General features: G+C 41.6%; 1 protein-coding gene and 1 long non-coding RNA gene across 6 annotated transcripts in view; both read right to left on the minus strand.

Annotated features, from left to right (window-relative positions):
* Positions 1–26,151, minus strand: part of LOC307028403 (NACHT, LRR and PYD domains-containing protein 3-like) — a 104,489-nt gene that overhangs the window by 2,405 nt on the left and 75,933 nt on the right. For 3 of the 5 annotated variants that reach the window (XM_079663392.1, XM_079663395.1, XM_079663396.1), the window contains 2 exons: positions 24,001–24,174; positions 14,877–15,050 (listed from right to left, as the gene is read on the minus strand). In XM_079663392.1, coding sequence (XP_079519518.1) covers positions 14,877–15,050; positions 24,001–24,174 — 348 coding nt within the window. The remainder of the gene's footprint in view (positions 1–14,876; positions 15,051–24,000; positions 24,175–26,151) is intronic. The other 2 variants (XM_079663393.1, XM_079663394.1) reach the window with 2 other exon arrangements.
* On the minus strand, positions 11,254–14,836 carry LOC307029528. Its single transcript, XR_013805370.1, has 2 exons — positions 12,716–14,836; positions 11,254–12,612 (listed from the first exon to the last, which is right to left on the minus strand). It is a non-coding gene; the product is annotated as an uncharacterized lncRNA (long non-coding RNA).

A 26,151-nucleotide genomic window follows, 5' to 3' on the forward strand; every position in this document is an offset into this window, starting at 1 on the left:
GACAACTTTTGATCAGACAACAACGAAGGAAAGAGATATTGCCGTTTTAGCTACCTAGCGCCAGATGTTGGTATGTCTGTTTTTGTTTATAAAGTCGCGAGTTCTTATCATAGAGTGATGATGTGAGATACCTATCGATTCTGTGTCTTCTCTTGATGCTAATCGATGGGTTGGGTGTGCAGCTACGATAAGTAATAAGGGTGTTATGACTTATGAGTGAGTTTCTGTGCAACCGCCGTTGGCATTTTTTCACTCGTGGCTAATTCAGAGGCTGAGCGTAAGCTTTGTGTTTTTTTTTTGCAAAAACAAAAAAAAGATCAGTTAGCTGAGTTTCTTCCCGTTACATGGATATAAAACATTCATAGTTTATTAAATATTAAGATGCCCTCAGACGCTGTTTCCTGCAGATGATGCGTTTTTCCGCCCGGGGCAGGGGGATGGGGTTTAACAGGTTAAAGATGAAAAGTAACACTTTGGATTCTTAGACTTCAGCAAAAGGGGTTAGTTGTTCTGTACAAAGTCCAAACATTTGCCAAATGTAATTATAGTTATTTAAATTAGAACAATGCTGTGTCTCCAATCGCACACTTATACTAACTGTTTTGAGTACAATGCAAAGTATGGAGAAAGGCTATGAGAGGCCGTCTAGCTCACAACTCATACTTGGTCTTACAAACAATATCAGAATCTCACATGTACACAACCAGACTCTTTCATACACAGCATCATACGGTCTATAACGTACTGTCATTCCTTCCTTCATTTACTATCATTCTATCATACATAAATAACTATTCTCTCTCACACAAAAACAAAATCTCTTAAACGCACCATCATACTCTCGTACACACACCACTATCGTCTTTCACAAAACAACTATAATCTAATAGAACATTATAATAGAGGATAGTAGTATGTGTGTAATCGGTAAACAATGTATGTAAGACAGAATAATAACCTATGTAAGAGGGAATAGTATTTCATGTTAATAACAATAATCATATTTGTAAAACAGAAGCAGTGAATGAAAGGCTGAATAATAGCTTATATAAGACGTAATAATAGTTCATGTGAATGACTATAGTTATGTGTGTAAAACAGAATGATAGGGTGTGTGCATAAGAATAGTTATGTGTGTGAGGTGTGAGACAGTATGATTGAAAAGTAAGTGAGTTTGATTGAAAAGGAAGTTGGACTAAATTCTCAGTTCCTGATTGGCTCTACTAATTTTCCCTATGTAACCTGAAGAGTAAAAGGGTCAAGTCCCTCAGAAAGCAATGACTGTAAGTGTAAGTGTAAGCCTAACACTTACACTGACTGTAAGGATTAGTAACATGTATTGTGTTTATGTGATGACATTTGGAGATGTTTAAATTGCGTTACCATTCGCACTGTTAGCCATACTAGCCTGTATACATGCTTATTGCAGCTAGCATTAGCTATTTACCTTGTTTACACTTAGCAGTCCAATGTGTTAATCTGTGTATGTTACACTTGCATGTATGAGATCCTTAAGTGCCTTGTATCTTCTTTTTTTATAGTTTCACTCCGTTTGAATGTCAGTGGACTGAAAATAATTCAATAAAGGAGCATGGCTGCTCATTCCCTGGCTCTCAAAAGAGTTTGGCTGGCTGTTTAATCTATGTTCTGAAGGATTATTTGAATTATTTGAAGGATTAAAGTAACGTGGTATGGCAGGAAAGTTCAATCTGGTATATTCCTTTTTATGTCACCTTATATATATTCATGTGTGTTAAATTAGAAGGGACAAAGCATCTTTTCCCTCCCCCAATATATTGAGGTGAAGTCCTTGTGTTTAGAGAGAGATGTGAGCAGGGGACACCCTTATTTGGGGATAGCTCCAAAACTCTGGAATGTTTCCCTCGTAAAAGAAGGGTGTGCTTACACATGCTTGGAGCAGATGTGTGTGTGTTTTCATTGCAGTAAATATATGTGCTACAGGATTACTGGTCAACTATACCTCTGTTCTTATTCTTTCATGTGTGGGTACTAAATGGCTACAAACATTGTGGAGAAATTAGCTTAAACATCTTTTATTACTCTATATGAAATGGAAGCAGTTTTTTATGACAGGGACGAGAGAGTTGGGGGAGGGGACACATTCCGAAGAGTTTCAGCATGTCAATTATCAGGGAAATCGACTTGTTTTCAATAGATATGTGTGGTTGGTTACTTTGTATTAATAATAACAGTATGTGTAAAGGAAGCTGGAAATATACAATGTGAAACCTTTTTAATTGAAGTAAAGATGTGAACAATAGCTCAAACAAATGGAAAGGCTGTAAGACAAATGAGTGTGTTCTCTATATTAGGCCTGTGTGAAGTCTGACTATTTGAAAAGCATCTCTAATACTGCTTAAAAGCATAGGTAATGTGTTCCTCGTTGTTATTGATATGAAAGTAATTAACATGTATTACGTATATTTAGCCAACTATAACAACTATATCTTAAAACATACTTTTAACTTGTGTGTGGTAACCTGAAGGGGGGAAGATGGACTCAGGGACAAAGGGCCATAAACGGGATGTGTGTGTGCTGGCTACAAGCTGCTGTGTCGCACTGATTGGGTGCGACAGGCCATGTGTTGGTCTCTGCCAATAAGATGACCTCTGGGGGAAAGCACGTACACCTCCTCCTCCTGTGTTTTAGTATGAAAGCCTGTGTTTTCCTTTGGTTCGCGCTCTTGTTTTTCACCGGCCGTTCCTGAGACCTGTCTCACACGGTGGTAGAACCTGAGCCCGGAGTACTCTGCAGAGTGCTTCGTGATTTCTTTGTATTTGTATTTGTATTGTTACTCTTTATCATTAAAGCAAGATTATTGTTTAACTTGTATTCTGGTGTTTCTTAATCCCTTCCTTTTTACGAATTCACCCAGCTTATCAAACGACACGCGGAGACGAGGTTGGTTTTAAACATCCTCCAAATCTCCAACAAGTGGTGACCCCGACGTGTCTGAGTGGGGTGTTTTCGGGGAAGAGACCACCAGCAGCAAGCGGACGGAATAGTCCAGGGCTAAACATCTCGGCTTCTTCTGACAACTAACAACAGAGCTCTGACAATAACAGGTAAACAGATGCCAGTTTAATTCGAAATCGGTGATTTGACCATATTCCAAATTTTAGGGTTGTCAGACGAAGTTTACAGTGTTTTTTATAGTAACAATGCAAATGCGTGTTTTAGTTGTTAAAATCGGATATTGAGTTCCGGCAGGCCAGAAGGGTATTGAAGTCCCGGGCTTGAAAGTGGAGGTATTGAGTCCCCACAGTTAAAATCGGATATTGAGTTCCGGCAGGCCAGAAGGGTATTAAAGTCCCGGGCTTGAAAGTGGAGGTATTGAGTCCCCACAGTTAGACTGTCTAGAGTAGTCAGTTGGTTGTATTAAGTCTCCATATAAGACTGACTCAAAATAACGAATCCACAGCTCGACGGGGCTGGAGATGAGTTATTTTTTATAAGTGATCCAAAGGAGAGTAACGCAAACTTCAGAAAGTCATTCTGAAGTGACCGGGCCTCACTATATCCTTTGGTGTGTTGTGAATATTTACCGGTAACAAGGACAGTAAGTCAGATCAATAGATATGAAGTCTGTGAATATTTACTGGTAACAGAAACAGCCTAAGTCAGATGAATAGATACGAAGTCATAATGAAGGGACAATTTTAACGAGAGGAGCGTGAGTTAAGAGCTTATGAGGACAGTGGGTTCAAGCAAAAAAAAATTTGAATAAAAGGATAGCAGAAGTGTTAATTGTTGAAAGAAGCCCCCTTTTCCAAAGGAGAGGCTGAGAGCTACAGCAGGGGAGAGAGAAGGGGGTGTCAGTATTTGTCTGTGAGAGTTCCCCCCACCCTTTTTCCTCTCGAGAGCAGCAGCAGCAGCCCGGAGTGTGTCTGCTTGCTTTTTTCTCTAGTGATCTGAAGTTGGAGTGAAATACATAGAAAATTAACAGATCAAGGTGTGATTTGAAGTGGTAGATATATTGAAATAAATAAGAAACAATGATTTGCTGCTATTTAAATATAGCCTTTGAGAACTGATTGATACCGTTGCATTGCGTTGTGAATTTCATGGTATTTGTCATTAACTAAGGATTGTACTTAATTATATTCCAAGGGGAAAATTATATTAAATACAGGAACAAAAGAGTAGAAAGTAAAGAGAAGGTTTTTGTAAGTTTGTCAGAGGGAATCTGTTAATGTTTAAGCATGACAGAGGTCCTGCACGAGGTTTTGCTCCAGCCATCTCACACGGTTACACAAAGGGGTGATTTATGAGAAACTTGTGGTCAGGAGAAATGAGATGTTTTGGAAAGTAGACAGAGAGAGAGAGAAAAGTAAGGTTGTTGCTAAAATATAGAGAGTAAAAGTTATATAAAGTTAACTACTATTCGGAAGAATGTCATATTGTTGAATGAGTAACCTAAAATAAGTGAAGATGGTGAAATAGTTTGATTAAGGATACAACCGGTAACTACTGATTAAATACACAGTGATGGTGTACATGAACATTGAGAGTAGATTAAGTTGTTTTGTTCTTCATGCTTTTCACCAGAAGTCATTTGAATTGTTATTATTTTTAAGTAGTGTTGTTTTGTGTTATATTTCTAGACTATAATGTACCCACATGCATGTGGTTTCTTTGTCCCAGTTCATTTTAAAGTCAGCCGCCTCATGGCTAAATCTATTTGACTCCATGGGGTCAAGAGTCATTCTGTTAGACCACCATCTTCTGAAAGACAAATCATTGTTCTTTTGTCACATTTTGAATTAGAAAAGACTTCATTTTGCTAGATCAATTTATCTATAAATGTTGTAGTGGGAGTTTTGTGTTTGCTAACATTTTTAGGAACGACAACACCAGGAGATGAGTATACTCAAGAATCCGTGGAGTGTAAATACATTGAGAAAAACACATTTTTATACTCTAACTTTTTGCACATCATAGACAAGGAATTTAGACAATATAAATAAATATTCACCAAAAGTAATAAGTCAAATGGAAAGTATACATAGGCCTACACTTGAGTCAAATTATATTACTGTGATCTGATCAGTGTGCTCTGCAGGTTTACTATTGTTCTAAGTAACAGTGGGATTTAAAATATTGGAGAAAGTATGGAGATGTTCTTTCGTAGTGTGTGAAATATGTGATGCTTGAAACAGGTATTTCAATTTATGGAAGAAAATGGTTTCCTGAAAGAGTCAGGTTGGGTAGATATGTAACAATGGATGAAACAATTTATAGAGGGAGTTTTTGTAATATCATTAGTAGACATTAATGGTGTTGTTTAGATGGCATTTAGCAACTAAGACAGATAGTATGATTAGAAAGAGACAGAGTGGAAAGGGTTGGATTGATTCAATCTCAGTGTGCTAGATTTCTTATGGATAATGCGTCCCGGGACCTGGACTCCCCCTCTGAGTTAGAAAGGCTACGACCCCGTCCCTCCAAGCAGACAAAAGACCCAACCCAAAAGGAGGCTCATCCTTCTCCATCAAACAGACAGAGAACCGGAGCTGAACCGTCTCCACCTGAGGCATCCAGAACCGAACCGCTTGCTGACATACAGAAATACTCTCATCGGTCCCTCAGACAGGGCTGAGCCACGAGATTTGGCACAGGAGCAGAGTGGGGGACATGAGAGCAGAATCCGCCCTCCATAAAGCAGCAGAGAGACTGTAAAGGAGGAGATGAAATGCAAAGCAGTGCAAAGAACAGTGGCATGATGTGGGCTGCAGATGTGACTGGGCCAAAGGCTGCCTAAAAGAGTTACAGCGGATGGATTCAAGAGCTGATGGACTGAAGAGAAGACAGAATCAGAGGAGTTGGCATAGTCGATTTGAAGTGAGGAGGTCGGGGTCACGGCTTGAGACAACCAGGGGAGGAGAAAAGGAAAACGGGAATGAGTGAGTTTACACATAAACACACTTATTCACAAAACACACATAGAAGACACCACATTTAAAGAACTTGAATTGACTTGATAAATAAGTAAAGATAAAAAGAGGTATTAACCATGAATTAATCGATTGGTAAATTCAAAATAGCAGTAAAGAGGAAACTATTAAAGTAAAATGAGAAAATCATCCTAAAAACACACTGAGGGTTAAAGGGGGAGACATGAGGGAAATATGCACTACACTTTAAGCAGGGGGTGTTTTGGAGTAGCACGGTGTAGAACCATATTCTTCAATCTTTCCATCACATTAATAAATTATTCTTCAAGAGATTTTTATTCATGTGTGAATAAAGCAGTGATCTCATTTGTTACAATATTGATTTCACCATTGTGGCATAGTTATTACCATAGGAGGGCTTTAGGATGGAAACTGTTTTTAATCCTTGGTAAAGTAAAGGGTGATGGTTGCATGTTCGGACACCCAAGGTTCCACACACTGCTAAAGAGTTTAACATTGTTTTTAAGTAGACCAGAATTGAAGATAAATGAGTATAATGAGCTATGAAATGCAGAGCTACACAGATCCTAGTAATGTTTTGACTTAAGATAATAGTTATGTACACAAGTTTCTGAATTAGATTTCTTAGACATTTTAATACTACTTAGTTGTAAATAAATTGCAGTAGTAGTAGTACTATTATGAAGTGAGTTTTGTACCAAATTGCAGGAAATGTGGGAAGCAGCCGTCCCGATGACAAGTTAGAGATATCTGACTTAAGGTGGTAATTGTGAATTGATAAATGATGGCGCTCCATATATGACTGATTTTTGTAGACAAAGGATACTGGCCTATGCTGAAGTATCAAAGTCTCTGCAGAGCACGACACATGGCCAATGAAACTGAGACCAAATGACCTTTGACCCTGACTTACAGTGTGACTTGAGAAAAGCACTATCAATGACTGACTCTGGGGCTGACCAAACTTGACTTTACAACCTGACAGTGTGAGTGTGGAGGAATTTCTGCATGTGATCAGTGTAACTGCATGATTCTAAAACAATAACTAACCGAGCATGTCTTTGGACTAATACATTATTTTGGAGCTCCATGGGAAACACAGGTTTCCTACAATTCCACACATTTGGAAAAACGCACATGTGACCCGTTTCTAATTCCCACAGGATTTGGCGGTTTGCAAATGTAAAACTCAAACTAAAATCTAAAGATTCTGTTTCTTTTAGGACTGCCAGCTGGAAATAAACACTTATTTTCCCTGGAGTGTTTACTGTGAAAAATGATGGATGTACTTTTGTGAATGATGTTTGGTATTTTCTTATAACCACTGGTTACCTGAAGGTTTTCTTCCCATACAGGATTTTGTTACACATGTTTACATGTGTAAAAAGGGGGAGTGTGGGATATTTTCATTTAGGGACTGGAAGAAACCTGCCGCCCCAACTCAGATGTTCAATCTGACCATTGATTGACAGTTTTAGATTTAACCTGCTCCATATCTGGGGATAAGATAATGTTTGATTAATGTTGACATGTTTCTAATATTGATTGAGTTATAACAGGTAACACAGATGCAGAATCAGTGGCCAAGGGGCTACTGAGAGAGGTAATTCCAGAATGAGAATGAGAAGGTGAACTGTGATAATGAAAACAATTTTGTAATATTTCAACAGGTATTAAAGTAACTGAGGTTTGAACTGTAGAAAGAACATATTACAGCTAAGTTAACACATAGTAATGTAATGAGATAGAATTTAATTTAGACAACATCTTGTAACTAGCCTGGTAAAGAAGTAAAAGCCATAGACTGTTTAGATCATTATGGGGATGTACATTTAATTTAAAGTCATAATAGAAAGACATTTGATGACAGTATGTTGGATTTCTGTATTCATTTTTCAGCTTGATAATATCCAAGCAGTGACAGGTAGAAGCAGCCTCGCCTGGAAATTATTCACTTTGTCAGTATCATGATTTTAGTTGTTTTTAATCCATAACATTAGTTTGTTCCATTACCAGAGACATTAGCAGTTCATATTATATTTAGATTTTAAATGGGATCTCAAGGATTTCATTTATAATAACACAGATGCTTGTCAGAAATTCAGAGCTATTGAGATATGTTATTTAGTTCACCTGAAGATGTTGGGGTTTATTTTGTTGACACAGGCCAAGTATTAGAATTCTGAAGCGGCCTACCAGTGGTGGGTCAAACACCTGAGGGCCCAGAAGCACTGAGCGTAGACTTGAGGGGTGGGTATCAGATTTCTCCACACAGGTTGCTGACGCCAAAAGGGGGACCCGAGGAGCAGGAGGCCGACACAGCGGAGTTCGTCTGGCTGAAGGTCGTCAGGCCTACGTGACTCAACCCCAGGTTCTCCGGCCTCTACAGAGTGACCCAGAGGACATCTCATGCCGTCCGCCGAGGAGCAAAGGGGGACATCTGGTACTACTGGAGCCAGTGTGCGGCGAGGAACACTCCGGCTAGGACCTTGGAGGACATCAGGATGGACCTGGCTATCGTCAACGCGGACATCCCTATAGCAGACGACTTGGAAGCAGGCATCAGCGGACTGGAGGAGAAGGACCTCGCGGACATCCCTACAGCAGACGACTTGGAAGGAGGCGTCAGCGGGCTGGGGGACTTCTCGAGGCAGCAGAGGAGTCTACTTCTCTCTGATCAGATTCATCAGTTCCACCTTTGAAGGAAAGGCCGCATCTCCCCCTCCCTATCAGCTGCCCTTGTTGGCGTATTCCGCTGAGGGGGGGGGGGGGGGGGGGGGGGGGCCTGATGATTCAACAACACGCAAGGATGCTGCTTTCTGGCACTCAGGCTCTCACTCTGATAGTTTCTTCACTGTCATTGGAGGTTGTTTTCTATTCCCAAAGGTTTAATGAAGGGGGACAGACACAGTATTAAAGAAGGACAGTAGTTTTGTTTCAAATGTCTTATGTGTGTTGGTCTCGTTAATGCGAGACCAAAAAGGGGGAATTGAAGGATTATTTGAATTATTTGAAGGATTAAAGTAACGTGGTATGGCAGGAAAGTTCAATCTGGTATATTCCTTTTTATGTCACCTTATATATATTCATGTGTGTTAAATTAGAAGGGACAAAGTATATTTTCCCTCCCCCAATATATTGAGGTGAAGTCCTTGTGTTTAGAGAGAGATGTGAGCAGGGGACACCCTTATTTGGGGATAGCTCCAAAACTCTGGAATGTTTCCCTCGTAAAAGAAGGGTGTGCTTACACATGCTTGGAGCAGATGTGTGTGTGTTTTCATTGCAGTAAATATATGTGCTACAGGATTACTGGTCAACTATACCTCTGTTCTTATTCTTTCATGTGTGGGTACTAAATGGCAACAAACATTGTGGAGAAATTAGCTTAAACATCTTTTATTACTCTATATGAAATGGAAGCAGTTTTTTATGACAGGGACGAGAGAGTTGGGGGAGGGGACACATTCCGAAGAGTTTCAGCATGTCAATTATCAGGGAAATCGACTTGTTTTCAATAGATATGTGTGGTTGGTTACTTTGTATTAATAATAACAGTATGTGTAAAGGAAGCTGGAAATATACAATGTGAAACCTTTTTAATTGAAGTAAAGATGTGAACAATAGCTCAAACAAATGGAAAGGCTGTAAGACAAATGAGTGTGTTCTCTATATTAGGCCTGTGTGAAGTCTGACTATTTGAAAAGCATCTCTAATACTGCTTAAGAGCATAGGTAATGTGTTCCTCGTTGTTATTGATATGAAAGTAATTAACATGTATTACGTATATTTAGCCAACTATAACAACTATATCTTAAAACATACTTTTAACTTGTGTGTGGTAACCTGAAGGGGGGAAGATGGACTCAGGGACAAAGGGCCATAAACGGGATGTGTGTGTGCTGGCTACAAGCTGCTGTGTCGCACTGATTGGGTGCGACAGGCCATGTGTTGGTCTCTGCCAATAAGATGACCTCTGGGGGAAAGCACGTACACCTCCTCCTCCTGTGTTTTAGTATGAAAGCCTGTGTTTTCCTTTGGTTCGCGCTCTTGTTTTTCACCGGCCGTTCCTGAGACCTGTCTCACACGGTGGTAGAACCTGAGCCCGGAGTACTCTGCAGAGTGCTTCGTGATTTCTTTGTATTTGTATTTGTATTGTTACTCTTTATCATTAAAGCAAGATTATTGTTTAACTTGTATTCTGGTGTTTCTTAATCCCTTCCTTTTTACGAATTCACCCAGCTTATCAAACGACACGCGGAGACGAGGTTGGTTTTAAACATCCTCCAAATCTCCAACAGTTCACACTGAGACAGTACAACACATACTTTAGAGAGAACAGTGCACCTGTTGTGTAAGTACATACAAGCTGTCACACAGTATGATCACAAATAGATATTTTTTAGATCAAATATGATCTATTCTTATGTAACAAGACATGAAAACTATAAGTGTTTAAGTGTAGGAGCAGTGGGCAGCTATAGAGAACCGCAGTGACGCGTCGTAAAACCCGGAAGTAAACTTCTTCCGGTTCCTTCGCGAAAAACCAATGCAAATTCTCCATAGGATTTTGGAAAATAGCTCGAAATAAGGTTTGACACACATTTAAGAGAGGGATCACGTTTTGTTCAGCCGGATAACCTCCACATGTCAACCCTACTTTTATAATTTTTGAATCGTAAATCTAGTCGCCAAAAGCGAAATGCTAACGTTATGCTATAAACTAACTACAAGCCAGTACAGCAGCAGGGTCGGACGACTTCAACGTCACGCCAACTTAAGATCGTTTCAACTGACTTGCACTGAAACTGCACTTTGAACACTTTAAATATATTAACATTTTAAACTGTATACCCCGGTTATCTAGGCCCGTTTTGTTTAATGTATACCACGTTTATCTAGGCCCTTTTTGTTTTATGTATACATGTCACACTGTGGGAAACGATATTTCGATATTTCTGGATGTATAACACATGTAGAATTTTTGACAATAAAGCTGAATTTGACTTTCGCCTACTTGCATATTTTAACAAAGCTTTTAATTGTAGCCACACTGAATTTAACTAGAAGTCATGGCTGTGTCAATTACCAGTCTGATATCGTTTTACAAAGATGACAAGAAGAGTGTAGATAGAGGAGAGAACCACTACAAGTCAAGACACGTTACAGTGCAGCCTAGATGAAGGTGTGCTTACCGGTGTTGTCAGGGCTAGCATGAGGGACAAGGTTTATAGTGTCGGTGAGTAGTGATAGCAAGAGTACCGTTAACCTTTTAAGACCGAGTTAATTTATTCACATTAATTCCCATCAACAAATCAATTGTATGTGTCACATGAAATCTTTATTAGGCAAGGCAAGGCAAGTTTATTTATATAGCTCTTTTCAACACAAGGCAATTCAAAGTGCTTTACAAAAAATGAAAGACATTAAGAAAATGGCATTTAAAATCAGTCATTAAAAAGAAAAGCTAATAAAATAAACATTAAAAGAAAAAATACATGGATAAAAGTTACAGTGCAGTCTAAGATATGAATAGTTCAATTAAGAGCAGCGACAAAAAGAAAAGTCTTCAGCCTGGATTTAAAAGTTGTAAGAGTTGCAGCGGACCTGCAGGTTTCTGGGAGTTTGTTCCAGATATTTGGAGCATAATAACTGAAAGCTGCTTTACCATGTTTAGTTCTGACTCTGGGGACAGAAAGCTGACCAGTCCCTGAAGACCTGAGAGATCTGGATGGTTCATCATTTAGCAGGAGGTCAGAAATGCATTTTGGTCCTAAACCATTCAGTGCTTTATAAACTGCAGCAGTATTTTGAAATCTATTCTTTGACACACAGGAAGCTATTGTAAAGACTTCAGAACTGGAGCGATGTGATCCACTTTCTTAGTGTTGGTAAGGACTCGAGCAGCGGTGTTCTGAATCAGCTGCAGCTTTCTAATAGATTTTTTAGTGAGACCTGTGAAGACACCATTGCAGTAGTCCAGTCTACTGAAGATAAAAGCATGGACACGTTTTTCCAAATCCTGTTGTGACATTAGTCTTTTAATCCTAGATATGTTCTTTAAGTGATAGTAAGCTGATTTAGTAACTGTTTTAATGTGACTGTTGAAACCAATAACTAATTTAACCCGCTGACAAGAGAGCCCACCTCCGAAGATCGTGACTGGCTGAGGTACAGACTCGGGGGCAGGTTCTCAGGAATTTCTTGGCTTCTCTCCCCCGAGCCAGAAGAGGAACACTATAGCTTGGAAACACTTACTGTTCCTGAAATTATCAAATCTGTTGGGCATCAGGGACCTGAGGCAATTGTGGCAAGCATGGCATTGTCTGAAGAGCAACAGAGGGCAATTCAGGTGGCTACCACTGGTCAGCGAACCAACCCAAACTGGCATTTGTTCAGGAAAGGAAGGTTGACTGCCAGCAACTTTGGAGCTGTCCTGAGGTCAAAGCATGTGACTGCTTCCTTTATTGCCAGGGTGCTAGGGCAACAACAGGCCCTTGATGGTGTTTTGTCTGTACAGTGGGGGACTATGAATGAATGTGAGGGCGTCAGGGCATTCACCACTGCAACTCAGATGCAGGTCCATGAGTCAGATTTGTTGCTCTCCCTATCAGGATTGTTGGGGGCATCTCCGGATGGTCTGGTAGGGTCTTCCGCTGTGCTGGGGGTAAAGTGTCCCTACGGAGCCAGGGAAATGACAATTAGTAAAGCATTGCAAATCAAGGGCTTCTTTGTCAGTAAGGAAGGAGAAACATTCAGCCTGCGTGAGGAACATCCTTACTGGCACCAAGTGGAAGGTCAGCTTCACCTCACTGCAAGGAAGAAGAAATAAAAAAATTGTGAATTGTTTTTAATTTACATTTACTCGCCTTTGCAATGTTGTGGTTGTTAGAGTGTTAGGTTTCCTGTCAGCTCGTCTGTTGGGAAGATATAAAATATAGTTTCATGGAAGTCACACCGTCACATATACTGTAAGAGCATTAAGACATACAGTACATAGGCTAAAACAAAACATCTAAAGATATAACCTTGCACTTTGATAAGTCTCGTGAACATTTTCACTATTTTGACATTTTTATAGATGAAAATTGAACTAAAGAAATAAATGGTAGATTAATCCATATTGAAAATAGGTGTCAGCTGCTACACTAATTATAATAGTTATATTTCTTAATTAATTAAGATAAGATATTACTGTATTGATCCCAATTTGGGAAATGTTTGTGTTGCAGCAGCATAACAAGAAAAACAAAATATAAGTTATTATATATACAAAAGTATGTGAGGGATGGAATATTAAATTGAATATAAATGTAAAATGTACATGTGATTTTACGTCCAAGAGAAGCTATGGAGCAGAGAGTTCTCTGCCAGCCAGAGGTGATTTGTTATTAGTTCAATATGTCAAACTGATTTCCCTGACTACAATCTTTAGTTACATGGTGAAACGTTATGCTGCTTGTACTAATAAGACTTATCATATAAGCCACACAGGTTTTAATAGGATGTATTCATTATCTTTACTTATGTTGCGGTCTTTTCAGCAGCGCCATCTCTAAAACGGCGATACAGTCACTACCCATTATTTACATTTCACCGTGACATGGACAAAAATGTAACGTCAGCTTACCTCATGGCACGAATCCAGACTTTCTCAAAACATTGGCCGGGAAACGATAGAACAAGCACGTTTCATGCGAAGACCTGTGGCTGCAACCCGGAGCAAAGCAACAAACCATTGCGTAGCTAACTAGTAGTGCTAGCTTTAGCTAACGTTAGCCAACGAAACGAACTGCCGAGTAAAACACTGGTAATTAATTATTCTATAATTTGTAAAACTACGGTGTTAAAAACGACAATTTCAAAAATACAGATTCTAATGGTCAGATATAGATATACAGATACTAAAGATAGGCAGGTACTTGCTTTCAAGCAGAACACAGGGGAAAACAAACTTAGCGGGAGTGTTTACGTGTTCGGCGTAATGACGTACAACGGCCTCGACAATTTCTGTAGTCCTATTCAGCCATTCGGTAACAACCATCGTTTTTCAGACACGTAAACTCTTAAAAAATCCCCAGTGGGGTCACTGCTGATGTATTTAATGTCGTAGAAGAAAACGTCAATTACCTCTTAAATTTGTGTCAACCACAGACCTTATTTCGAGCTATTTTCCAAAACCCTATGGAAAAAATGCATTGCTTTTTGAGGAAGGAACCGGAAGTGCTAAAAATGCTAACTTACTTCCGGGTTTTACGACGCGTCACTGCGGTTCTCTATTGCACAGCGACCGGGGAGCAATGGGAGTGAGGGGGTAAGGGGGATGTCCGGTGCCTTGCTCAAGGGCACCACGGCAGGGAAGGAGGTGAACTGGGACCTCTCCAAGTAGAAGTTCACACTCCAAATGTAGGTCTGCTCGGGGACTTGAACCGGCGACCCTACGGCTCACAGTCCAAGCCCCTACTGACTGCCATATATTTAGTCCCTAATTTTGCTCTCAAAGTGCACCAGATTGATGCATTTAACTTCAACATTTAAAAAAAATCTTCCCGGGGGAGCTTGCCCCCGGACCCCCCTAGAGGAGGTGAGGTCCACCACCTGTCTCACCCACATTGAGGATGCTTATACGCCCATGTTTTATTCCATGTGTCAAGTCAGGCAAATTAGGTCAAAATGTTATTGTATCAATGATCTGTTAACATTAAAATCACTAAATATATACTGTTATATACAAACTATTTTGCTAGGCAACTCAAGGGCTCAGGTAATATGATTACTATATGAATAATTGTCCAAAATAACATTAAATGCATAGGATTTTTTGTTAAGTAACAAACTTTCGTCGCCAGCCGGCCCATACATGCCGCGCATTAAGTGGGCCTGTCTGTCAATTAATCCCCGGGCCACTTTTTCCCCCCAGTCCGCCCCTGCCCTTTACTAACCTCAGAGTCTCCAGGCTACAGTCAGGACTCTCCAAAAGATCACAAAGCAGCTTCACTGCTGAATTATGCAGCTTGTTGTCCCTCAGGTCCAGCTCTCTCAGGTGGGAGGGGTTGGACTTCAGAGCTGAGGCCAGAGAAACACAGCTGCTCTCCAACAAGCCGCACCCACCCAGTCTGAAGAGAGAATAGATATACGACATATGACAATGGGCCTCATGCAGGAACATGACATGATTTGTTCCTATCCATGATCAGCCTGGCTCCATCTATATCTAACAAATATCAAAGTTTCAAAGATGTCCGATATGTCAGGATTCATGTTTTGGAGATGAACCTGCTACAATACACCTAGAATATTAATTGAAGGAAATGTAGTCATAAAACAAAAGGATCTACAATTTAAAAGATTTGTTCAGCATAAGCGACATATAAATGTGGGAAAAAATGCAAATACTAATGATATATGCTAGTGGAGTGAATTATCCAGTGTAATCCTTTTACTACTAAAGTTTTTAATTAAAGTTTTACATCTTGTGCAGTCAATAGACTCAAACACAGAGGAACAAATGGATTTTTAGCATGAACTGATGTGAATCTGTATAATACCAGTTCTATTTCGTCCCTAGTGACCGCCAGAGGCGGTGCTTTAGCACTGGATATGTCCATCGCGCGCATGCGTAGCTCGGGTACCAATAACAACAAAGTCACCTGTGACACACGTGACACCGGCTATATCAGCCGGTGTCGTCAGAGGATCTGTTCCTTTCATCTTCTCGCTGTGCGAGAGTACCGTGGCTACATTTTTGTAGCCTACAGCGTTCGTTCGGTTGGAACATTTGTCAAGGATTCTCTGCAAACAGCTGGCTGCGTGCAGCTTCGCGACTCACCCAGTCGGGGCCGCGGGCTTGGTTGGTGATGGCAGTGTTCCGCTCCCTCTCCCAGCCTAGTTGTCCTGATTACTGTCGGTTTGCTTTTTGGGCTTGAACTTTTTTGGTGACGGAGGTGTTTCCGCTCCCTCTCCCAGTAGTTGCCCTTGCTATGCTTTTGTACTTGTTCTGACCGCGGCGTTGTGCCAAACTTCATTAGCATTGAGCTGTGTTTGTTTGGCTAGTTAGCAGTAGCGGCTGCAGCCACTCGGCTGACACCGGAATAAGCACCGGAGTTTCCCGTGCTGTTTTTTCTTTAGAAGCCAGTTTCTGGTCTTAGCTCCGGGCCGGTGGAATTGTATTATCACTGGCCCCACCATTGTAACCACTGGCCTGGAGCATTCGTCCACCAAAAAAAAAATCGACTAATAATGAAGAAAATTAACGCATTTGTTGCAATAGTAGCCTAATTTATGCACTACAACATTTGAATCATCAGTTCTTCCTCATTTTCCTCAATTGTTCATATTTGGTTTATTAAAATAATGATATTGTGGTCATTGTTAAAAGATGTCAACTATTATTATGAGTATTATTATTTGTATAATGCACTTTCTGCCTTCCTGTCATTAGGAGTTAGTTGTCTATGTAATTGATTAGATTAGAACCTTCATTATCCTAAACGGCTGGGACATTTCGCCAATACCTTTAGGCCCCGGCCACACGAGGACGAAAACAGTCGTTTGCATTACTGTTTAGTGTCATATAGACCGTTCGGCCACACGAGGACGACCGAATATGACAGTAAACAACTGGGGAAACGATAACGGGTCCCAAGGTGGATAGAACGGCATACGCAACGCTCTGGGGGGTCCAACGGCTCCGTGTGTACGCCCTATACGATCATTTTCTGATAATGATGACGCAATAGCCCCGCCTCTCCCCACCTCTGCTGCTCACCCCCGCGTCAAATTAAACAGCAGACTGAATTCTGATTATTTATCTTTCTCTCGATATGGACATAAACACGAGTGAAGTCTAATCTGACAGGACGGAGACACGCAGCTCTGCTCACCTGCAGCTCCTCCCGCTGTGATGCAGCGGTGAACGGAGCAAAACAAACACTTCAAGTCAGATCATCACCCTTAGCTATTTTAATTACCTCTCAAACTACCTAAACTAGTTATAAATATGTTTATTTTTACTGTCGGGTCACTCATTACTGGATCAGCTGCTGCATGAGACAGACACTGACGCTGTCAGAAGAGAGGGAGGAAAAAGAGAGGCTCCATGTATTATATTATTATATAGATTCGTTATTCATTTGTTTTAAAGCTCAATAAATACCAAAGAAGACCTTTGACTGGCACTTTTATCCTTTTGTCCGGAAGATTTCAACTTTAATACACGTTGACTGGCGAAAAACTCTGCCCGGATCCCTCGGCCCCCACCGCGGAGAATAAACAGAAGGGCAACCATGACAACCATGCTTCTTCGCTGCTTTTGTGGAGTAAGTTACAGCGCCACGTACAGGCTCCTGCATATGTACTGCAGCTTCTCCAGCGGTTGGAGCTAAACGGAGCTGTCTCGTGTGGACAGACACTATCCGGTGAATATTGCGTGTGGACGGAAGCTTTTTTGCGATTGCGTTTGCGTTAATCCTATGCGTTTAGCCGTATGCGTCCTCTTGTGCCTTATATTGTCTACTCTTCACTTACTTGTCAGCATAGGTCGGCATTGATGTACAGAGCCGACAGAAGACCTTGTTTATATTGGCATCACGCGTCCTAAAACCAGGAAGTAAGCTGCTGGTTCCCTCGACAAAAAGCAATGGGATTTCTCCACAGGGTTTTGGAAAATAGCTGGAAACAAGGTCTGTGGAAAACAAAACTGTTTGATAAATGTATGTTTTCTTCAGCCGGATAATATCCACATGTCTACCCTACTTTTATAATTTTCGAATCATAAATCTAATCGATAGATTATAAAAGGGTTTTAGGACGCGTCACTGCACCACTAGAAGTAGGGTGGCCATCCGTCCGGTTTTAGGTCGGACAGTCCGGTTTTCAATGTCTGTGTCCGTCTGCCGGCGCAGCCTTGAGCCGGACGCTCATTTGTCCTCCTTTTGAGGTGATCCCCATTTTATACTTTTAGGGTATAAAAAAAAAATAGACAATTATACAAAGAAATACAAAAAATAAGTTATGTGTAAGTATATATCCCTGTAAGACTTGTGGTCTTACAAATTATTGGCTGAATGTGATGTCAAATAAATATCTTGTATTTCATTGGTTAATAAACGTAAACAATTAGCCATGTGCTTCTTGACGTCACGTTCACGGCATGGCACTGTGGCACAGAGTGACGTTAGCGCTAGCAGACTAGCTCATGAGCCAACTCCGCCTAGTTAGCGGTAGGTTAAACCGCAGAAATGCCGAAACGAAAGACTTCATTTAATCCTGAATGGTCGAAAGAGCATGGATTCCTCACAAAAAGCCGAAAGGACGACTTCCATGCTTTTTGCACGTTGTGTCGTTGCGATGTGGAGGTAAGTAGCAAAGGAAAAGGTGCTGTCGACAGACATGCTAACACAGATAAGCACAAAAGCAACGATCAAAGCGCAGGTGCCTCTTCACTTTTATCGTTTTTCCGTGAAGCTTCATCGCCTCAAGATGACAAAATCTCCGCAGCAGAACTTTGTAAAGTTTATCATGCCGTCAAGCATCACCAGTCATACAGGAGTGTAGACTGTGGAATAAAAGTTGATCGCACAATCTACAACGACTCATCAATAGCAAAAGGGATGACCTGTGGAAAAACAAAAGCCAAAGCTTTGTGCGAAAATATCCTAGCACCCTACTCTGTCCAGACGCATGTGGATTACATAAAAGAAAATGAACTGCATTATTCAGTGGCAAGTGATGCATCAAAAAAAGGTACGATCAAGTGTTTCCCCATTGTACTGAGATATTTTCACTTTGAGGAGGGCGTGCAACATGCACTGTTGGATTTTTACAGTGATAGCAACGAAAAGTCGGAAGCTATAACAAATCAGCTGCTATCTAAACTGGAGATGTCTGGACTAGATGTGAAAAAAATGTCAGCATATGCAGCAGACAACGCCAGCGTTAACTATGGAAAACACAACAGTGTTTATCAGAAACTGAAACAGGCTCAAAAAGACGTGCTCGCTGCAAACTGTTTAGCCCATATTCTGCACAATGCAACAAGATATGCAGCAAGCAACTTGGATATTGGCATGGTGGAAGCTATTCTCAGCTCTTCAGAAATGGAAGGATGCCACAGTGAGGAGCGGTATCTGAAACTGTTTTCCAAAGCAGAAGTCCCACTTGTGAATCTGAGGAAGATCAGCGCCTACATCTTCTCCATCCCATGTAGCAATGCACATACAGAACGTGTGTTCTCAATGATGACCTCAGCATGGAGAAATGAGAGAAATCGTCTGGATGTGGACAGTGTCAAGGCAGAGCTGCACATTTGTGTCAACTTCACATTTGAGTGCACAGACATGTACCAGAGACTCCTTACAAACAAAAAACTCTTGGAAGCAGCCAGGAAAGGGCAAAAGTATCGTAAATAGACATTCAACTTGTGGTTAGTACACTAGAGTCTTATTGTGTTTTGAGTGTGAAGGATTCAGTGAAGCCAGGATAAAAACTAAAAGATAATCCCAAAGTGTCCTCCTTTTTGGTGTTATGGAAATGGCCACCCTAACTAGAAGCCAACTCCATCGATCAAGCTGGCTGAAACTTTCTTTCCCTCTTCTTCTCATGCTCCCTGTCACTCTCCTTTAACTCCTCAGGTGACTTTCTTTTATTTGAAGATTGTTTTTTGCCCGGCTACCGCTGGTATTAAAAACATTTTGGCGAATGGTTAGGTGGCGCGATAGTCTGTAGTGAAGGAGCGCGCTCACGGGAGCCTGCTCGCGCTGCGCTCCGCAGCAAACAGCTGTTTGCTTTTCACCCAACAACGACAACTGACTCACGCAATGCTATGTTGTAGCGTTGATAAACGAAACAATTTAACTAAATTGCTAGTCAAAACACCAATACCACAGGACAATTTTTTTAAAGCAATATTTTTAGTGGCCCGAGCGGGCAAGTGGAAAGTACGTTATGCTAGCCCAGGGTGTCTAAATAGTGCTTCCGGGCCAGCGGGCCATTTATAATGTCGAGCCCTGCTACAGGCCTTTGCCCTAATGACAAGGGAATTGGGACGAGTTATGTCCTTTCTGGTACAGGCTCGTCGCCAGGTTTGGCTGGCCCAGTCGCCACTAACGGAGACATGTAGGAGAGTCCTCCATAGCGTGCCAGTCGAGCCAGGAGAGCTGTTTGGGTCAGCTGCCCTGGAGGCGCTGGAGCGTGCTGCCCAAGCTAGGCAAACCAGGCAGCAGCTCTCGGGTCTTCGCAGACCCGTGCCCACTCCCAGCAGGGATGGGTCAGGACGCCCTGGCGCACGAGTGGCCGGACGCTCTCCTGTATGCCTTCCCGCCGCTCCCTCTGATACTGCTGACGCTTCAGAGGGTCCTCACTCAGGGGCACAGGCTCCTTCTGGTCGCCCCCCGCGGGCCGGGAGAGTCTGGTTCCCACTGCTGCGCAGTCTCTGCTGCAGGCCACCATGGCGTCTCCCCGACAGGAATGACCTTCTGTCACACCTCAAGGATCAGATTTGGCATCCCAACCCGCACCGCCTTCAGCTCTGGGTTTGGCCTCTGCAGGGCCCAACCCACTGTTGAGCGGTTTCACGGCATCTGTCAGGGAAACTATCCTGAATGCCAGAGCTCCATCAACTCGAGCACAGTATGAGTGCAAATGGAAGCTCTTCTCCCACTGGTGTGTGAGTAAGGCTGAGAATCCGGGACGTGTGTGTGTGTGTGTGTGTGTGTGTGTGTGTGTGTGTGTGTGTGTGTGTGTGTGTGTGTGTGTGTGTGTGTGTGTGTGTGTGTGTGTGTGTGTGTGTGTGTGTGTGTGTGTGTCAAGAGCTATATTCAGAGCTCTGCTGCCTTGGCTACAATCTTTCATCGTTGCTGTTGTATGATTGGTGCTTAGCTACGGTATTTACCGTCTACAGCACCTCCGCTTTTAGGGTTGACGTAGACCCAAACGTCGCCCGGGGGTCCCCCGGTGTTGTTGGTTATGGCTAGAAAGGATCCGTCTAGTGTAAGACTCTCGCGATAGTTTGCAAGTCACGTGGCTGAATGTTTACGTTTGGCAGGCAGCGTTTCAGTTACGATCGTTAACATCAGTTGGCCACAGCAAATGATGGTGAGAAGCTAAACCATCTATTAATTATGTCAATTACAGGGAGTGTGATTGTTGAAATAGGATGTTAGCGGTCTTGCTGTTCAAAGAAGAATGACTACACTGTAGATCACCAACACTATGGTTTCTTTTTTATTCACAGGCAAGTCAACGTTGTCGCAGTTAAAGTCCCAAGATAGCTCCTGGTGCAATACAATGTTCACTTTCAGTGTTTTACTATTATGTCTGATGTTTCTCTATTAATATTACTGCTGCATTAATGTGTATGTTGCATGTTACTGCTGTAGGTGTTTTTCCGAGCCGCTCCAACGAGAGTTACAACGAGAACGTGACGTCTTATTTACACAAGACGGATCCTTTCTAGCCATAACCGGTGTTGTTGCGAGAGCTGCTGCACTAGTTAACGCTGCACTAGCTAACACTACATTAGCAAAACAAACGCTAATTTCTTTTGCAAAAGGTTTGACGGGCTTCAAACACGTTCCCCTCCACTGGTTTCAACCAAGCACTAAATCAGATGTTTTCCAACCAAATGCGGTTGAAGTTACACTTCCCCATATTAATTTGTCAGAAGATTCGAAGATACATCAGTTTCTGATTGCCGCTAGCTGTAGCTTGGTTGCAAGGTTACTAGCTGGGTGTTCTCCAATAAGGGGCCGGGGGAAACAAAGTTATTGATTACTGGTTCCATGATGATTTAATTCAATACAAATTGTTGGGGGGAACTGAAAGGCTATTACCGTACTGGTTACTTTGCAGCCCGGACATTTCCCCGAAAACACATTTAGACGCGATCGCAACCAGTGTTGGGCAAGTTACTTCCAAAATGTAATATATTACATATTACTTATTCCTCTCTTTTGAAAGTAATAAGTTACATTACAATATTACTGTCTCTGAAATGTAATGAGTGACACTAATTTAGTTACTTTTTAGTTACTTTCACCAAAATAACCGCAAAAGAATAGCTAGGTATTTTAAATGCTAAAATTTAGTTATTGTACATCCAGTGAAGGGCAATGTGGTATAGCATAACAACTGTAGGTCCTTAAGGCTACTAACAACTTAGTTGAATACTCGATTCTGATTGTAAATTCTTAACATGTGACACGTTGTTAATACAGCAGTGCAGGCCACTGTCAAGGACTATAATGAAGATTTCTAAGGAGGATCAAGAAAGAGAAAGGAAAAGAGGTTAAAAGACGAAGCGCTGGACGTCAGATAAATCACCAGAAGAAGGCAGAGAGGAAGTAAACCATAACAGGACACGGAATGGGCTCTGTAGTTTGTTTAGTATATGGCCGTGTACAGGCCCGGTTCCAGGGGTAATAGGTAGTAGGTTTGCATGAGCAATAGTGGCTGGCAACAGCAATGAAAAATAGCATTGATGGTCCCCAATGAACAGATTATGGCATTTGTTATGTTTTGAAACCAAGCAAGTGAGAACATTTCAAGTGAGTTAAAAGTGCAATCCTGAAATATCTCATATAGTCCAAAGTGGGCTATGGCAAAGAAAAGCACAAAAGCTTCAAAACTGTACTGATAAAACAAATGAGAACATATTGTAAATCAAGGCAAATATTATTTGAACCAGCTCATGGTTTGAAATGGCAAACATTGAAAAGCAAAAGTATTATTAAAACCATGTACTACATCATCACCTTGGTCCCATCTCTGGGAAGATAATATTTACTGTGCTTAAAAACTGGTATCACATCATCATGTGAGGTTGTCTTTGTGACCTGGAGAACATTTCAGCTGCAACATTAGCTCGTTGATAAGCTTGGGATATGATATCTTTTTGTAGCCATTCATGGTGAAGGCATCTGTGCTATTGTATGCATTATTTTTGTACCCAACATTTATACAGGCATGGCAGAATATGGCTCTATTTTCACATGCATATTCCATTGTCTATTTTTATACCACGAGCTGCAAAATGACCGCCTAACCCCACTGTACAGGCGGGTACTTCGACATACCTGGGCAGGCTCTGTTTTGCCGTGGTATCCTGGCACCTGCGGGCCGCAGAGGGGCGGCGTAGTTTCGGGCGACGAAGACTGCTGCTCCGGGGGCGAGGGCGGCGAGTCAGGCGGGAGTAAGCTAGTGTCCACAACGGAGGGTAACGTGATGTCCCCATCTGACCTGTTGCTACTGTCTGCAGTAGATGCAGTGTTGCTGGCGTTTAGTGATGGTTGCTTTAACCATTTTCGTATTTGATTATCCACAGATGTATGTCACTGCTGTGGAAGCACTTTTGAAATGATGCACGTGCAGAGGAGCAGGTCACGCGCACCTGACACAATTTGTTGTTTGTATTTTTCACTTTGTTCTCTTTTTTGAATAGAGGGTGCATAACATTCAACTGCCCCGAAGATCCCGACACGAAGCCTGAAGGGTAAACACACCAGGTCTACTAATCTACCCGCACAATTTCTCTGGTGTCGGAATGTCTCGCTATGTTAGTACATTCAACAAAACACCATTTAATTTCGGGTTAAAATGTGTTGTAACTGCGTTACTGAGCATTGTAACGGGTAATATATTACCCACATTTCATTAGTAATGCGTTACATTACTTCTTTACAGCAAAAAAGTAATATATTACTGTAACTCCGTTACTTTTGTTACGCGTTACACCCAACACTGATCGCAACACAGAAGTACCTTTCAAATCCGATCATTTTTTAAGACCTTCTAAATCATATTTAAGACCTTTCTTATTTTTTTGGTCATAATTGAGACTTTTTTAAGGCCTTAATTTCAGATTATCAAATTTAAGACTTTTTAAGACCCCGCGGGAACCCTGTATTGGTACTCGAGCTGCGCATGCGCGCGATGGGCATATCCAGTGCTAAAGCACCGCCTCTGGCGGTCATCCGGGACTCATAGAACCGTAGTTACAGCCGTAACTATCGGCTTCAACACAAATCGTAAAAATCACAGCGCAGACACAAAAAAGAAAAGTTGTCTGACCTCAGAGTCTCCAGTTTACAGTGTGGATTCTGTAGAAAATCACAGAGCAGCTTTATTGCCGTGTCCTGCAGCTTGTTTCCTCTCAGGTCCAGCTCTCTGAGATTAGAGGGGTTGGACTTCAGAGCTGAGGCCAGAGAAGTACAGCTGCCCCCTGACAAGCTGCACCAACTCAACCTGGAAAACGAATAAAAGAAGAAGAAAGAAAATCCATTTATAATCCAATATATCCAGAGCTGATCAGGTTTAAAAATCGTATTTCAAGAGTTTCCTGCAGCATGGTATATAGTACTGCAGACAGCTGTAACAATAGCAAGTGAATACAAGCACCAAAATGTCCATGACCATCCCTTTGGAGTCATTTATTTACAAAAGCACGTTAATTAAAGCCACTTTAATGTCCAAAATTGCGACCATCTTCCAAGATGGCTGCATCTAAATAACAATAAATTGGTTAAAAGTCAAATTCAGTGCACCATCCGAGCGATATTTTTTCTAATAGAGAGGCGAAGTCACGCCCATCTACTTCCGGTCCATGGGACCCCGGAAGCAAAAAATTATACATTGAATTCAATGGAGAGAGAAAACGTATCTTTTGATCCCGTTTGAATTGTGCCACGAACTACACATATGATGTTTGTCAATCTTAAACAATCATTTCCATGTCAAAAAAGTCACATTTTGTCATAAAACTGTTGAAATATAAGACTATAAAAAAAACGCGACTACAAAGACTACAAATCCAAAAATCCAAACAAATTGACAAGATAACCAAAATCCTTGAATCTACACACAGCAAATAAACTCAAATGACACAACGAGATGTAAAAAGGAGATCACACATATAGTCAATATAAAACTGGCCGCTTCAATCTGAAGAGCAACTAAAACAAAACACAGGAGTGTACCTTGTTCTTGTGAACACTAATGTTATCCACAGCATACACACCCGTATACAGTACACCCGTTCTAGGTTCTGATTGGCTCTCTAGGTTGGCATTCTAGCTTCTGACTGGCTGTCCAGGTTGGCAATCACAGCCGTGGTTCATATTATGCTAGTCGACTCGTAACATCGCTAAACTTTTTTTCTTGACGGTTTTCTCAGTCAACTAATGCTATTGATAACAGTAACATAAATTAACACAGCCCTGCACACTGCAGTCATTATATGCCGGGTCTGTGTTTCATCATCTTCTTTTTCATTCTCCTCCTTATTGACTGACATTAACGTTAAACATTGCACTCATATTACTCACCGAAACCTTGTAAAGCCGGTCCCGCATGCTGGCTCTTACAGAACCGACTAACTCCCATTTCGTGTATGTACAGCTCTCAACGTGCCCAGACTTGTAGTGATTTTCACCTCGTTTTATACTTTTATTCTCATTCTGAAAGAATGAGGTGAAATGTGCCAACGTGACGGCCATCTTTGTGTTGGTGACGCGTATTGTGCGGGACCAGAGACATGTAGTTCACTGAGCGGCTTAACACAAAAAAATGTGTTACTTCACAGTTTTACGACACATTTTAATTTTTTTGACTTGCAAAATGTTATTTTATATTGACAAACATCATATGTGTCATTCGTGGCACAATTCAAATGGGATCAAAAGATACGTTTTCTCTCTCCATTGAATTCAATGTATAATTTTCCGCTTCCGGGGTCCCATGGAGGCTCCCGGAAGGGGGAGGGACTTCGCCTCTCTATATGTCCTGGCATCAGTAGATACATAATGCCCTCTTTATATATACACGTACTCCTGGTACTGAAAATAAAATGCTACCTCCACTACTACACACCTCGATTACCGTGCCTTTTAAGCTACCCAGTTATCCATTGGATATTTGAGTGGCTAATTTAAAAAGTGGAAGGTGCCCCCATATCAGGTAACAGGGTTAACAGCTTAGTTAAAAAGATTGGTATTTTGTGTTGTTCACATTTAGCTTCATCAACCCAAACATTTATTGCCAGCGCCGCGGGCCCAACACCTACGGGAAACAGCGATGGGGTCAGATGCGCTGCCAGAAGGGTGGCATTGAAAGTAGAGGGTCTCAACAGACCAGACCCGGGCGGCAGAAGCTGATTTTGGGGACGTGGAACGTCACCTCTCTGGGGGAGAAGGAGCCGGAGCTTGTGCGGGAGGTGGAGTATTA

This window comes from Notothenia rossii (assembly GCF_949606895.1).
Source record: "Notothenia rossii genome assembly, chromosome: 2".
NCBI lineage: Eukaryota > Metazoa > Chordata > Actinopteri > Perciformes > Nototheniidae > Notothenia > Notothenia rossii.